The 14,655-nt window shown below is 46.4% G+C and overlaps 1 protein-coding gene across 10 annotated transcripts in view; it reads right to left on the bottom strand.

Annotated features, from left to right (window-relative positions):
- Positions 1 to 14,655, bottom strand: part of FAT3 (FAT atypical cadherin 3) — a 468,770-nt gene that overhangs the window by 61,985 nt on the left and 392,130 nt on the right. For all 10 annotated transcript variants that reach the window (XM_028726039.2, XM_077926982.1, XM_077926985.1 and 7 more), the window contains 2 exons: positions 13,478 to 13,631; positions 8,040 to 8,273 (listed from right to left, as the gene is read on the bottom strand). In XM_028726039.2, the coding sequence (XP_028581872.2) occupies positions 8,040 to 8,273; positions 13,478 to 13,631 (388 nt within the window). The remainder of the gene's footprint in view (positions 1 to 8,039; positions 8,274 to 13,477; positions 13,632 to 14,655) is intronic.

Here is a 14,655-nt window from a genome sequence, read left to right as displayed (position 1 = left end):
CACCTGCCCGCCTCCTGTCCCCCAAAAACAGTACTTCTGTCTTGTCGGGATTCAACCTCAATCTGTTAGCCGCCATCCATCCTCCAACCGCCTCCAGGCACTCACACAGGACCTTCACTGCCTTCACTGGTTCTGATTTAAAAGAGAGGTAGAGCTGGGTATCATCCGCATACTGATGAACACCCAGCCCAAACCTCCTGATGATCTCTCCCAGTGGCTGCATGTAGATGTTGAAAAGCATGGGGGAGAGGACAGAACCCTGCGGCACCCCACAAGTGAGGGCCCAGGGGTCTGAACACTCATCCCCCACCACCACTTTCTGGACACGGCCCAGGAGGAAGGAGCGGAACCACTGTATGACAGTGCCCCCAGCTCCCAGCCCCTCAAGACGGTCCAGAAGGATGTTATGGTCGATGGTATCAAACGCCGCTGAGAGATCCAGCAGAACTAGGAAACAGCTCTCACCTTTGTCCCTAGCCCGCCGGAGATCATCAACCAGTGCGACCAAGGCAGTTTCAGTCCCATGATGAGGCCTGAATCCCGACTGGAAGGGATCCAAATGGTCCGCTTCTTCCAGGCGTGCCTGGAGTTGTTCAGCAACCACTCGCTCAATCACCTTGCCCAAGAATGGAAGATTTGAGACTGGGCGATAATTGGCCATCGTGGCCGCATCTAAAGATGGTTTTTTAAGAAGCGGTTTAATAACCGCCTCTTTCAGCGGGTCTGGGAAGGCTCCCTCACGGAGGGAAGCATTCACCACCCCACGAAGCCCATCGCCCAGTCCTTCCCGGCTAGCTTTTATAAGCCAGGATGGGCAAGGATCCAGGAGGCAGGTGGTTGGCTTCACTCGTCCAAGCAGCCTGTCCACATCCTCGGAGGTAACAGAGTGGAATTAATCCCACACAACTTGACTAGACAGGACTCTAGCACTCTCCCGCCCTGGCTCTGCTCCCACGGTGGAGTCTACTTCTTCCCGAATCTGAGCGATTTTATCTGCAAAAAACTTTGCAAAATCATTGCAGGAGATCATGTGGCCCATACTGGGCCCAGATGTCGCAGGTGGTTCCGCTAAATTGTGAACCACCTGAAAAAGTCTCCTGCTGCTGTTTTCTGCAGATGCAATAGAGGCGGCGAAGAAAGTCTTCTTCACCGTCGCTATTGCCACTTGGTAGGCTCGACGTTGAGCTCTAACCTGTGTCCGGTCAGATTCGGAATGGGTTATCCGCCACCGGCGCTCTAGCCGTCTCAACGATTGTTTCATTGCCCTCAGATCTGTCGAGAACCATGGGGCTCTCCGGGCTCCATGCAATCGGAGAGGGCGCTTTGGAGCCAAACAGTCAATAGCCCTGGTTAACTCCACATTCCAGCGAGCCACCAGGGAATCGGCTGAAAGGCCATCAACATGGGATAAAGCATCCCCTACCACTCTCTGGAAACCATTTGGATCCATTAAGTGGCGGGGGCGGACCATCCGAATTGGTCCCACCTCCCTGCAGAGGGGATGGGTCACAGAGAAGTCCAGTTGCACCAGGAAGTGATCTGACCATGGCACTTCTTTCGTTTCACTTTTACTTAGTGTCAGATCACCAACATCCATAGAGGTAAACACCAGGTCTAAGGCATGTCCACGGCTATGGGTTGGGCCAGACTTATTCAGGGACAGCCCCATGGAGGCCATGCTTTCCACGAAGTCCCGAGCAGCCCCTTGTAAGGTCGTGTCGGCATGGATGTTAAAATCCCCTAGGACAACCAAGTTAGGTGTCTCCAGGAGGACATCCGCCACGACCTGAAGCAGCTCGGGCAGGGAATCCTTGGTGCAGCGGGGAGGTCGGTACACCAATAGGAATCCTGTACTGCCCCTATTGCCCAACTTCCAGAACATGCACTCGGAAAACTGGGTCTTCCCAATAGGACGCCTGGTGCAAACTAATGACTTCCTAAAAATCACTGCAACCCCCCCTCCCCGCCCACATGACCTGGGTTGCTGTGCGTAAGAGAAACCTGGTGGACAAGCAGCGGCAAGGACAGGCCCATCCGCTTCATCCAACCAAGTCTCTGTCACACATGCCAGGTCAAGTCCTCCATCCATGATCAAGTCATGGATGGCAGTGGTCTTATGAATCATTGACCTGGCATTGCACAGCAGCACCTTCAGGTCATGTGGGTATCCCTTGCTGATTCTAGTATCCATCCGGTCAGGACCAGACCCGGAGGCAGGGATAGTCCTCAGACAACGACTAAACCTGCCTCCTCTGTAATGACATGGTCTGGTCTTAGCGTAACTCCTCCTCCTACCCGTGATCACCGAGATCGGTTGTCCCAGTGCATCCTCCCCTGCGGAACATGCCCCAGCCATTTTGTTGGCTGGGACCCACTCCCAGGCAGCCCTGACCCCTCCCCTTAAGAACAAGATAACACCTTAAAAAAAACAACCAATAAAACAATACAAACAAAAAACAGTAAAAATTACAAAAACATAAAATCAAACAGATTCCCAGGCCCAGTAAACATCCATCCCACCCCCACCCCCCCACTTACAAAAAATTCAAAGGAATTTAAAAAAACAAAACAAAACAAAACAAAACATTTTAAAAGCACTCTGCACCCCTCCAGCAGTAACAGCAACTGTTCTAGTGATGCCCGTCAGGCCCTCTGCAGCAGAGTGCAGCAGTCCTTATGGAGAGGCTTCAGGCCCCGCCCCAGGCCAGATGGTGAGTGGCAGGAAGGAGCAGGGCCCTCAGACACTCATGCAGGAGAGTCCTCCTGGGCAGCAAAGCGCAGCAGTCCTTATGGAGAGGCTTCAGGCCCCGCCCCAGGCCAGATGGTGAGTGGCAGGAAGGAGCAGGGCCCTCAGACACTCACGCAATAGACAGTGAAACGTCCGGGGACCCTGTGTGATCGCCACACCAAGTTCCTGCACCACTGAGGCAGCTGAAGGAGCCTCAGGCTGCACGGTGGTATGCAGAGGTACCACCTGGGCAGCCTTACAAGCTCTGTCAGTTGACTTGGCACCCAGTCAGGTGACCCAAGGAGCTAATACAATGCCACCTTTAGGACCTGGTCTGTCCCTCAGCTGAAGCAAATTGTTTCCTAGTGTGATAATGTGCCAGACAAGAGGACGTGATTGCTGATCTCCTCATCCTGCCTCTGCAATGTAACCTTTTGCGCCTAGCTTGAAGTGCCACTCGTTAGTTACATAACAAGACTACTACTTCTTCTCTTTTTTGCCTGCTTTAGACTACGCAGACTGCCGAGCCAGGAGGCTGACAGCTTGTTCTCTCCTCTGATCCCTGTACCGCTTGGGATGCCCATTCTGAACTGTGACACAGAGCTGTCTTTGGCCATCCCACCAGAACGTATGAGGCCAAAAAGTGTGTCTGGAGAGGAGGGGTTATGCGTACAAGAATCCTGCCCCAAGAATCCTGTGCAAACTGGGCAGGTACACTGCCCAGGTTGTGCTGGAATGTCTAAAGGGGACACCTCTGCGTGTTTGACTAAATGTACTGAGAAGCCTCTTTATGATCAGGAACCCTGCTGATGTGCTTAGAAGACTTCACGTACACATGTGAAGGTTGGGGGTGGCAATGTGTACAGGGGCATCGGGGCAACGTGTACAGGGGCATTGGGGTGAGGGTGGGACATGTGTCACCAGCCTCCTACACGTTTTTCTTCCCTCCCGTGCTCAGGCAGAACACCTGGAAAGGGCCAATCAGAGCTCTGTGTTTACATCAGGCACTGGAACAGAGTTAACTGCACTTCTTTTAAGTTGCGGTGATCAGGGCTGGCACCACCATTAAGCAAGATGAGATGGTATCCCTCGGGCAATAGATTTTTGAGCACTGTGGAAGATAGTAAAAGTGTCAGTTATTTTGCATATTGTTTTCATTCCCATAGGGGATGGGTGGGATTTGGATTTTCTGCCTCAGGTATCAGGCTGCCTGACAATGACTATTAAGTCAATGTTCTAATTACCAAACTCGGCAGGAGGAAGAAAGACGAAGAGAATAAACAAAAAACACTGCCCACGTTGTAAGAGGCAAGGGACAAGGTGTGACCAATGACACCGCTGAGAGAAAGTGGGAGAAGAAAAATGGGAGAAAGAAAGCACAACGCATCACACTCACATCTATTAAAAGAAACCCGTTTTGCAATCTGAGATCTCCTCTACAGATTGTGCTGAACAGGCTAGCAGGACCACCCTGGGGCAACATAGCAACTGTTCACAGTTCAAAATGGCAGCTCCTTTGAGGCACTTCCTGCTTCCCATTGCCAGGGAAGCTGCCACTTGGAACTGCTCTTATTTCAAAGTGTGTTGTCTCTGGGTGCCCATCCTTCTCTGTTAACACTCAGGGGTGGAGATGTCTGCTAAACAAGAGAGCCAACCATAGCCACTTCCCGAATTACAGGGAGTCGTACGCTGAAGCTGACTCGAGACCTGAAGGGAAAGTATTGTTGTGATTGCCAAATTTCTTTCCACTGTAGCGGGACAGCTACTTGAAACCTAATTAAACGCAAATGCCAAAGCAAAGCCATATACGTTCCCATGTTGATGTATTTATTTGTACAGCCCAGCAACGGAAACAGCAAACAAAGAACATTGCTGTAAAAGTGACAATGTACCGAAGCTGGTGATTCCTTATCCTCAGAGGCAGTTGCAGAATTGCGGCCCCATTGTTCGAAAGCAGAAACTTAAAAGCTTGACATTAATCAGGCACACCAGAGCTACTGATCTTCCTCCCAGGCATATTCTGTTAATTTAAAATTTTGTGTCGGTATTTTATGTCTTTTTGCAGTGACAGGAATGCATGGTAAAAAAAAATAATTAACAAGAAGGGGGGAGGAGGTGATCAAAAGCAACAGAAAATTACTTTTGTTTTCTGCCTGATATGGCAGAAGTGCAGCTGCTTCACCAGAGGGATCTGGGGGACTCCGTTTCCTCCAACCATATTCGTAACGAGCAGCCGCAAAAACAGAACACGGACTCTTGCTTAAATTGCATTACGAAAGATTAGATCACCCTCCATGGAAGAAGACTTGACAAGAAGAAGAAAAACCACCCTTCTTAATATAACCGAGACAGTATCATAAGCCTAGAAAAAGTCATTAAGCCCAAATGGTATTTAAACAATAATTTTACCATTTATCATCTGCAGGGTCAATACACATAGGATATATTTCCAAACACTCAGAAGTCATTAAAAGTATGTGGCATTTAAATGATGATTTTATTATCTGTCTATTCTGATACACAGAGGATATGTGGCCGAACATTCAGAAGCCATCACAAATGCAAGGCATTTAAATGATGGCTTTATCATCCATCATTACTGTTATTTATTTGTATTGCTAGAGTTCCCCGTGGCCTCAAGAGAAGGCATTGGTGGGTTATACGGCATATAAATATGGGGTTACAGATAGCTTGGATTTTTTATTTGTCAGTGCGGATTTGGAAGATTTCGTTTTAGTAACTGTTCGGTATGGAGATGTCACATGGGATCCATTTCTCCTGGTCTGAGATGTAATGAGGAGAAACATATAGCATGTTCTATAATGGGTTTGAGATCCTTTGCGATTTGTTGTGTTTTCCTTCCACATGAAGACAGAAACGTTGAGAGTAAGACAGAGAACATCTCTCATAACCAGGTGCAGGGATAAGCAAGAGGAGATGGTTTGCAACACCACTGGAGAGAAAATGCTGGAGCAGAAAGAACTTCTCATCCAGCTATGCAGTTCTGAAGATCATTAAATCTGGATTAGTCAGCCATCAACACCTATGATCATCCTCTTCCAAGCTCAAAATCAGTGGGCTACTGAGTAAGTTTGTGGGTCCCTTTCCTGCACACCTCTGAGCTACGTTTTCACTGAGGTGATAAACCTATGCCTCGGTTGTACTATTTCAACAAGGAAGGGGAATTGAACGACTGGATGCTTCTTCGTATATAACAAGAAATTATAGAGCTCAGCCAAATATTCTCAGGATAGGTTTTTTTTCTGGAAGGGAACCCCCCCCCCCCGATATTTCCCCCCTTTCCTCGCTTCCCCAGAAAAAGGCCATTCTACAGAGTTTTTGCCAAATATTTCCCACAGTGGTGTGCCTCATCACCCCCAAGAAACTCTTGTACAATTTCTTTCCCCTGACACAGAGAAATACGGTGAAATTCTTCCTCCAGTTTTATTGCCCAGAGATAGGCTTGAGAATTTTGAGAGGCCATTCTGGCAGGAGCTGATAGGAGTATAGTTCAAAACATCTCAAGGGCATTGGCTCGTGAAGGCTGGCACAAACTACCATGGTTTTGTGTGATGTTTGAAAGTAACTGATGTCTTAAGGTTACTTCATAGACACCCCCCCCCCCTTTGATACAGAGAAAGGGTATGAGGAGCATGTCTGTGAAGCATTTAATTAGTTTACCTGGTTGTGGCTACTTGGATTACCACCAGCTGCCTGAATTATGTAGTTCTGTTGAGACAAACCATCTTCTAATTATATACAGTATAGGAGTGGCAGGGAAGTCTTTCCCCCCAGGATTTCCCTACTTCAGGGTTTTAAAAATCCCGAAAGACAAAAAAGAGAGAGCCAATCTCAGGATGTTGAAGAAAAAGTAATGCAATTTTTAATATAAAAAAAGAGAGTGCCCAAGACACTTCAGTGAGAACAGGCTTTTTCCTGCAAGATATGGAGACAACACTGTTATTGACAATGGAATTTCTGTGCGAATGATAGTAATGAGAGTTTATATAAATATGTTACTTTTGAGATTGCATTTGGAGATTTTCATATGTTTCAAGTACAGCTTATTAATTGTTCTACCATTTCTTGCAGAACGCCCCCCCCCCCCCGAGGAAGGCCTGTTCTCATTAGTCACTAATAAAAACATGAATTACTCTTTCTGCAGCATCTTGAGATTGGATTTTTTTTTGTCTCTTTCACAGGATGCTTCCCATTTCCCCCCCCCCCCGTGCATCGTAAAAACTTTAGTAACTTTTCCCCAAACTAATAATTAGAAGCTGCCCTCTTGACTCTGCCCCCTCCCCACTCTTCTGTAACAGAAATAAACTTTTAAAGTGCACCATAAAAGCAAGTGCAGGGCATGTTTGCAAACGGCAAGTGTGTATGATGGCTTCATGTCTTCGGTATGGAAAGATTTATCGCTGTATTAGCAGAGTGCTGAATCAAGAGATCTCCCTTTTAATATCCACATATCAATACTGTCATGTTTCATTACTAGCATTTTGCGTTACTAGCATTTGACCCTAATAGCTAATCAGTATGGAGAATTGAAGGTCTGCAGGATGAAAATTATAGAATGAAAGCTTCAAGTGATGTCTCTACTAGTAATCATTACCATAAAAGCTGCTGACTCCAAGCTTTCTTCTGAACTGCCGTAATCGCTTATTTCGGACATCAAGTGCCCTGGCTTACGGCATCACAAAAGTAGAGAACTGCAGATGCAATAAAATTTTGCAAGGAATTTTACACTTGCATTTCCAAGCGCTAAAAATGTCTGAACCCGAGATCTAAACGCCAACATTTAACCTGAAATTCCAAGTTCAAAGGCTCCCTTACTGTTATTCTGAAAGTTTGGATTTCAAAATACGAATCTCAAGTTTTGAATAATTCATATTGAAAAATCAAAACTTTGGTTCTCAGAAGTCATCGTGCAAGTTAAGATTTGAGTAGAAGAACACTGTCTTCCATTCCATATTGGTTTTAACACAAACTGTAGCTCAGTGGTACAGCACATGTTCCTCATGAGGAAGGTCTCAGATTGAATTACCAGCATCTCTGGGTAAGGCTGGCAATGTCCCTAGTATGATACCCTGGAGAGCTGCTGGCAGTCTGTGTAGACAATATTGAGCTACATGGACCAATGGTCCAACTAAGACACTTTCTAATGTTCCGATGTTACTAGTGTTCCGATATTACTAGTGTAAGAAAGGAGAAAGTAGAAGAAGACTGTAGACAAAGAACAGAGCTTTGCAAGCTCTGCCAACCTACAAAATATTCATGGTTTGCGTCCATTGCAGTCTTATTGACTTACCTACGTCAGGATCGTTGGCTTGGACTCTCGTCAGCAAAGCTTTCGTGGCCGTGTTCTCATAGACACATGCGGTGTAATGGTCAGAAGAAAACGCTGGTGGGTTATCATTAACATCTTCCAGGATGAGATGGATTTCGGACTGACAAAACCTGCCTCCTCCGTCCGTTGCCCTGGCGATCAGGTTGTACACAGGGATCTTCTCGCGGTCTAATGGGGCTAAGGTTTTGAGTTCCCCTAAAACCAATTGATTGGAAAATGGGGGAGAAATGAAACCAGAGTCAGCACCATTCTTGCTATTTATTGTTACTATTACTATTGCTTTGTTGCTGCAATGCAATCTCACTTTCAGAATGGTTCACCAGTATGAGTCAGTATGGTGTGAGAGCCAGTGTGGTGTAGTGGTTAAGAGCGGTGGACTCGTAATCTGGTGAACCGGGTTCGCTTCCCCGCTCCTCCACATGCAGCTGCTGGGTGACCTTGGGCCAGTCACACTTCTCTGAAGTCTCTCAGCCCCACTCACCTCACAGAGTGTTTGTTGTGGGGGAGGAAGGGAAAGGAGAATGTTAGCCGCTTTGAGACTCCTTAAAGGGAGTGAAAGGTGGGATATCAAATCCAAACTCTTCACGACCTAAGAACTGAGCAAAAGGAATATCACAGAAAGGAACTGCCCAATCTCCTCTTTCCCTTTGCATCTTGCTCAAGTGCTTCCACCCAAATTCAGGCAATTCCAGCTTCCCACACTGCAATCTACTGTGCCCCAGCACACACTGTTCAACAGGCCCCCATTGATATCTTTATGGGATATGGGAAAGCTCTCTTGATATCTTTATGGGATATGGGAAAGCTCTCTTGCCCAAGCTACCTTCCACTTGCAATTCTCAGGAGGATACAAATTTTTGAACGTTTGCTTGTCCCAAGGACATAGTAAAATGATTCTATAAAAGGATGTGCCCAAGAACATTATCAGTTGAGGCAAGCATGCTTTGTTCTTCAAATAGTTAATGCAAAGCCATTGATTTTAGTTGAAGCAAAGCAATGGATTTTTCTCTTCCTTTTTTGGTTCTTATGCAATGAACAAATTTTGTATTCAACAACTTTTGACTTAACACATAGGACGGGTAGTGGCATGCCAAGGTTTTGACAACTCATGGGTTTTGCAATCATAAGAAATGCAGAATCTGACCAAAGGCCTGTAACGAGTGCAGCTTCCTGCTTCACCGAATGGCCAACCAATTGTCTCTTGGGTAGTCCACAAGCAAGACATGGGGGCATTAGTCCTCTCCTCATTCTCCCACCCCCTGCCAACTGGTATTCAGAGGTCTACCACTCATGCAGCAGGTAGAAATGATAACTGTTGGGAACACGCCTGGGAAGGCTGCCAACTTCCCAAGTCATTGGGGCATCTCTCCGGTGGTCCTCTCTGGCTGTAAATCTCCCTCAGTCCAGAGAGACCGGTGATAAGCGACTCCTCTCTCCTGAGAGGAGCACACTCGTCTTCTGGCATATCACTGCAGAAGAAAGAGCTCTAAAACTAATTTATTTACAGTCTATAATACAAAGACTCCATCAACACATCTGTGCTCTTTGAGCACCAGTACAGAACAGCAACACTTTTAGAAGTGAAACTAACTTCCAACAGTACTCCAACAATACTCAGACCTCCTGTCTCAGGCTCTCTCAGACACTCACACGATGTATACAAAACACATTACAACAGTACCACTTGCTGGAGCATCTCAGATAAAAATCCTAACAATAACTGGGGTAGCCACCGACAGACATGTTCACTCAACACTTTCTACCACATTGCCAGAGCCAGACCAAGGTGTGTTTGTTGGATTCAGACCTACACTTGGATGCTACCTTCTTCATTCCAGGGACCCTGAAGCCAGTTGCTGGAAATGCAGCTTGAAAGAGAAGCTGGAGAACACTAGGCAAAGGCTACTGTTTTGCTGAGCAGGCAAGGAAGGAAGGACAGGCTTCTGGTATTAGATCTGTCCAGTCCAAAGCAACCATAATGCCTACCAATCACATGGACTGCTGTTGCTCTGAAGAGAGCTGTGTGAACACTGTCCTATGTTGTACTCTGCCTTCCCAGGCACAGTGGGTGCTTCTTGGTGACCTGTTTATTGAGCACTCATCCTGATTTGCTTGCAGGGAGATTAGACGATGTTGTCTACTTAATCAACAATGGTTCCAATTTGTTTGCATGGAGATTAGATGACGTATTAAATCAAGTGTTATGCAGTACATTCCAGCACATTTCTTGCTAAAACTCTTATCTTTGTGGGTAGTGGATTTGTTGTACAAGACCTCTCAACAATAATTGCACAGCCTGAACCTGTCAGCAAAGTGACAAAGTCCCACACCAAGATGGCAACAGTCTGGAAGTGCCTGTACATCCTTCAGTTTCGGTGTTATACTTACAAAATGTTCTTGTCTTTTTTTTTAATAGCACAGACAAACTCCTTGCACCTGCTGATGGGATAATTAATTAACCATGGAGGTTTCTGTGCTTTTAAAGTGGCATCACAGCTTCTTTACTATCACAGCACATAACCCTTGCCTTCCTCGTGTCTTTCTCACTGCATGGGATATGGCAAAGCACCAAACTTACTGGAGCTTTCTGCTTTCAGTATCTGTGCTATGTTACCATTAGCTAGCAACTCCATCTGACTGCAACTTCGTTGAACATAAGCAGATATTCTTCCTGATTCATGAGAAAAGCAATGCTTTCTGCTGCATGCCAGCACCTAGCAACTGTGGGTAGCTGCTGGCATTGCTTTGGCTCTCCCACTGTGGCCATGCCTTGGTCTGAGAAGCTGCTGGTCATTACGATTTTCCCAGCATGCCCTGAAGCTCCCAATGTAGCACAGGAAATTGAAATGGAGGGCAGTTTCCCAGACCCAAACCTTTTAGTTAGGTAAGCCTGTGGTTTGGGAGAGACACATCATGGAGGGGGCAACCAATTGACATATTGTCACTTGGTGTCAATTGGAGAAACCAACTTTGGAGGTGGGGGATCAAATCTGGAGCCAAGCTTGGCTTCTTTCTAGGTCCAACAGAACCTTTCACTAATTTAGGAAGCTACTGTGACACACTACTGTATCTGCACAGCCCCAACCCTGCTCCCACCTTGCTCCTCCCAGTAAGCGGCAGAGGCTCAGCTGCTGGGAGGCTATTGCTGCAGTTCCTACCCCACTAGGAGAGCCATTCCTGAGATGAGCCAATAACCCGATTCAGCATAAGGCAGCTACCTATGTTCCCTCCTTACCACCACTGTTGGGATCTGTCTGACACTTAAGGATGGCTGGATCTGTCAATTTAGGTTTTCTCGTTTTCCCCATCTTAAGTTCAGTTCTCCACATTTCCACATCTGTTTGAATTAAGGGGGGGGGGGAAGTCCTCATGAAAATTAATAAGGATTTTAGTGTATATTTCTCCTAATACATACACTTTTTTTCTATGCAATTTCCCCTAGTATGTACATTTTTTGCAAACCAATTTCCCTTGCTGCAATGCATTTTTATGTTATATTCACCAGTACATTCATTTTTTAAAAAATAAATGCACTTTGTATATATCACCTGGCTGCAGAATCACATTGCAACATTTGGATAAGTTCGAGTTTTGAAGGCTGTTTGTGCTTCAGCCTGTGTATTCTTTTTTTGGAAAGTGTGAATCATGTAGGTTTCCTTTGAGTGCAAACTGTACTGAATTTCTCTGCCTTCCCTGTTATCAAGTCCTCAGCAGGCCTTGCGGATAGGCTGTGTGGGGCAGCAGCAGTGGGAGCAGTGGTTCCTTTCTTCTCCCCTGCCCTTGGGAGAGGAAAAAGGAAGGTCTCACATCCATGCCTCACACAAACCTCTCATCCGCAGCCCTTATGGCTGTCTCTTCAAAGCAGGAGGTCCTTGCCTGCTTACACAAATCCCCCCTGAGCAAGCAAATGCAGCAGCTGCCTCAGCAAATGAGAAGCTCCTGCTTCATCAAAAGACAGCAGCAGGTTGTGTTGATGTGTGGGATTTTTTTGTAGAGCAATAGAAAGTGTAATGGCTCCTTCACCTTCCTTGTCTGAAGCCAGGCATAGGAGGTCTCTGTGGCTCCATCCATACAGGGTTCTGACTGCCGCTACTGTGCATCTGGATATCTGTGTTCACCCTCCATATTCGGAGGCATAATATTGGTTGCTGGGGAGGAACTGGAGAGGGCTATGGCCTTTATGTTCTGTTGCACATGGGCTTCCTAGAGGGATCTGGTTGACCACTATGGGGAAAAGGATACTGGACTGGTTCTTTTTTATTGTCTCGTGACAGGCTTACATGATATCGATCTGCAGGGAAACAGACTCCTCAGATCTAGGTAAAAAAAATCAAGGAGTTGATGATAGCTCTACTCCCATCCCTAGGAATATCTAGCTTTTCAAGCATCAGTTACTCAGCACAATAAGCTGTAAGCTACCTTGCCTCTGTACTGTTTACTCTGTCTTTTCAATGGGGAGTGAGCTGTTATTTTCCCTGTCCCCATTGTTCCCTCTAACACAGAGCTTCCCAAACTTTTCATGCTGGTGGCACACTCTTTAGACATGCATCATTTCATGACACAGTACAGTGGTACCTCGGGTTAAGTACTTAATTCGTTCCGGAGGTCCGTTCTTAACCTGAAACTGCTCTTAACCTGAAGCACCACTTTAGCTAATGGGGCCTCCCGCTGCCGCCAGACTGCCGCGGTGCAATTTCTGTTCTCATCCTGAAGCAAAGTTCTTAACCCAAGGTAGTATTTCTGGGTTAGTGGAGTCTGTAACCTGAAGCGTATGTAACCCGAGGTATCACTGTAATTCAGTTTTACTAGCAAACCGGAGGTTAAACTAACCCCTTTCCAGCCCTGGGAAGAGCACGGGGAGCGTTCGCACAACACACAGTTTGGAAAGCTCTGCTCTAATGGTCGCCCCCGTTTTCCTTCTATTTAACGTCCGCTTACCTTGATGGTGGGCGGTTTTGCGGCCTGACCACAGGCCTTGCAGCGATCTGGCGAGGGGGACAGGGGTCTGGCTGTCTGCCTACCGGTGACTGGCCAGTCTGGTCGGCTGGCCAATCAGACCAGTTGGGCCTACCCCCCCGGGGGGGGGGATAAATTGCAGCCTGACCCAGCAGTCCTTCCTTCTGCTTATCCTTGTCAGACATTTAACAAAGGGATACTGCCTTACCTTTCAAAGCAGCATCAGTCCTAACACTTTTCTTCTGCTCCTTCTTCAAGGAAGACAAAATAACCACACCCTCTTCCAGAACAATTTACACAACTTCTTTTATGAGAATCAGCAGCGCATATTTCTATGGCTCAGCAGTAATCTAGCATTAAACTCCTCTGCGTGACATGCAGACCATACAGAGAGAGCCATCATTCCAACATTAAACCAGCAGTGAAGGCTATTTTCATCTTACCACTTTCTGGTTCCAAGAAAAACTTGTTGTTCCCCGGGCCGTACAGCGAGTAACGAATTTCCCCATTGGATCCAATGTCCGCGTCTTTGGCGCCCATTTTAAGGATGACTCTGTTGGGTGGAATGTCCTCGGGAAACAATGCCATATATGTGACCTGAGGACCAAAACCCAAAACGACAGAAGGTGATTGCTCTTGTGAACGAAACTGTATGTATGGTTTTAGAAAAGAGATGGCTTTTGCGCCATGAGGGGCCATAGCTCAGCAGCACAGTATCTGCTTTACACACTGAAGGTTCCAGGTTCAATTCCCGAAATCTCCAGGTAGGGCTGGGAATGTCCCCTGCCAGAGACGCCAGGGACCTGCTGCCAGCGCGTGTAAACAATACTGAGCTAGGTGGGCCAATGACAGCTTATCTCATGGACATCTCAGCACTGGACATGCAAAAAAACAAGGTACAGAAAATACAAACCCAAGCTTTCCAGTATAAATTTAGTGGATACTCAGGGATGATAGAAGACCACCTTGGCTGTAAGTCCTATAAGACCTGTTCCCTGTTTTGCAGGTCTTTTATTCACCTGACTCCAGCTACAAAAATAGTGGCTGCTAAACAGGCTCTTTGGTTGGTATTGTTTAGGGTTTTTTGTTGTTGAGGGGGCATACTAATTTGTGTACAGTGGTACCTCGGTCCTCAAATTTAATCCGTTCTGGGATTCCGTTCAACTCCTAAAATGGTTTGAAAACAAAGGCATGGCTTCCGATTGGTTGCAGGAGCTTCTTGCACTCAATCGGAAGCTGCAGAAGTCGCGTCGGATGTTTGGCTTCTGAAAAACGTTTGGAAACCGGAACACTCACTTCCAGGTTTGTGGCATTCAGGAGCCGATTTGTTCGGGACCCAAGCCGTTCAACTACCAAGGTACCACTTTATCTTTATTTTCAGATTTTACGATTTATATGGAAATTGTTCAATATGGTCAAACTTTTTGGCATGCTTTATTTATTGTTTATGACTACTTTTGCTACATTTGTAATTATGTAAATACTGTCATATTGTAAGCCGCCTTGAGCTTGGTTTTAGCTCTGGAAAGGTGACATACAAATAAAATGATGTATGTCTGAGTTGTAGTCAACATATGGAGAAGCACCTATATACATCCCTGGTCTTTGTGATGCTCCTTAT

This window comes from Podarcis muralis, chromosome 4 (genome assembly GCF_964188315.1).
Source record: "Podarcis muralis chromosome 4, rPodMur119.hap1.1, whole genome shotgun sequence".
Taxonomy (NCBI): domain Eukaryota; kingdom Metazoa; phylum Chordata; class Lepidosauria; order Squamata; family Lacertidae; genus Podarcis; species Podarcis muralis.
Note: the sequence above shows the minus strand (reverse complement) of the source record. Positions and strands in the feature narration are given on the sequence as shown.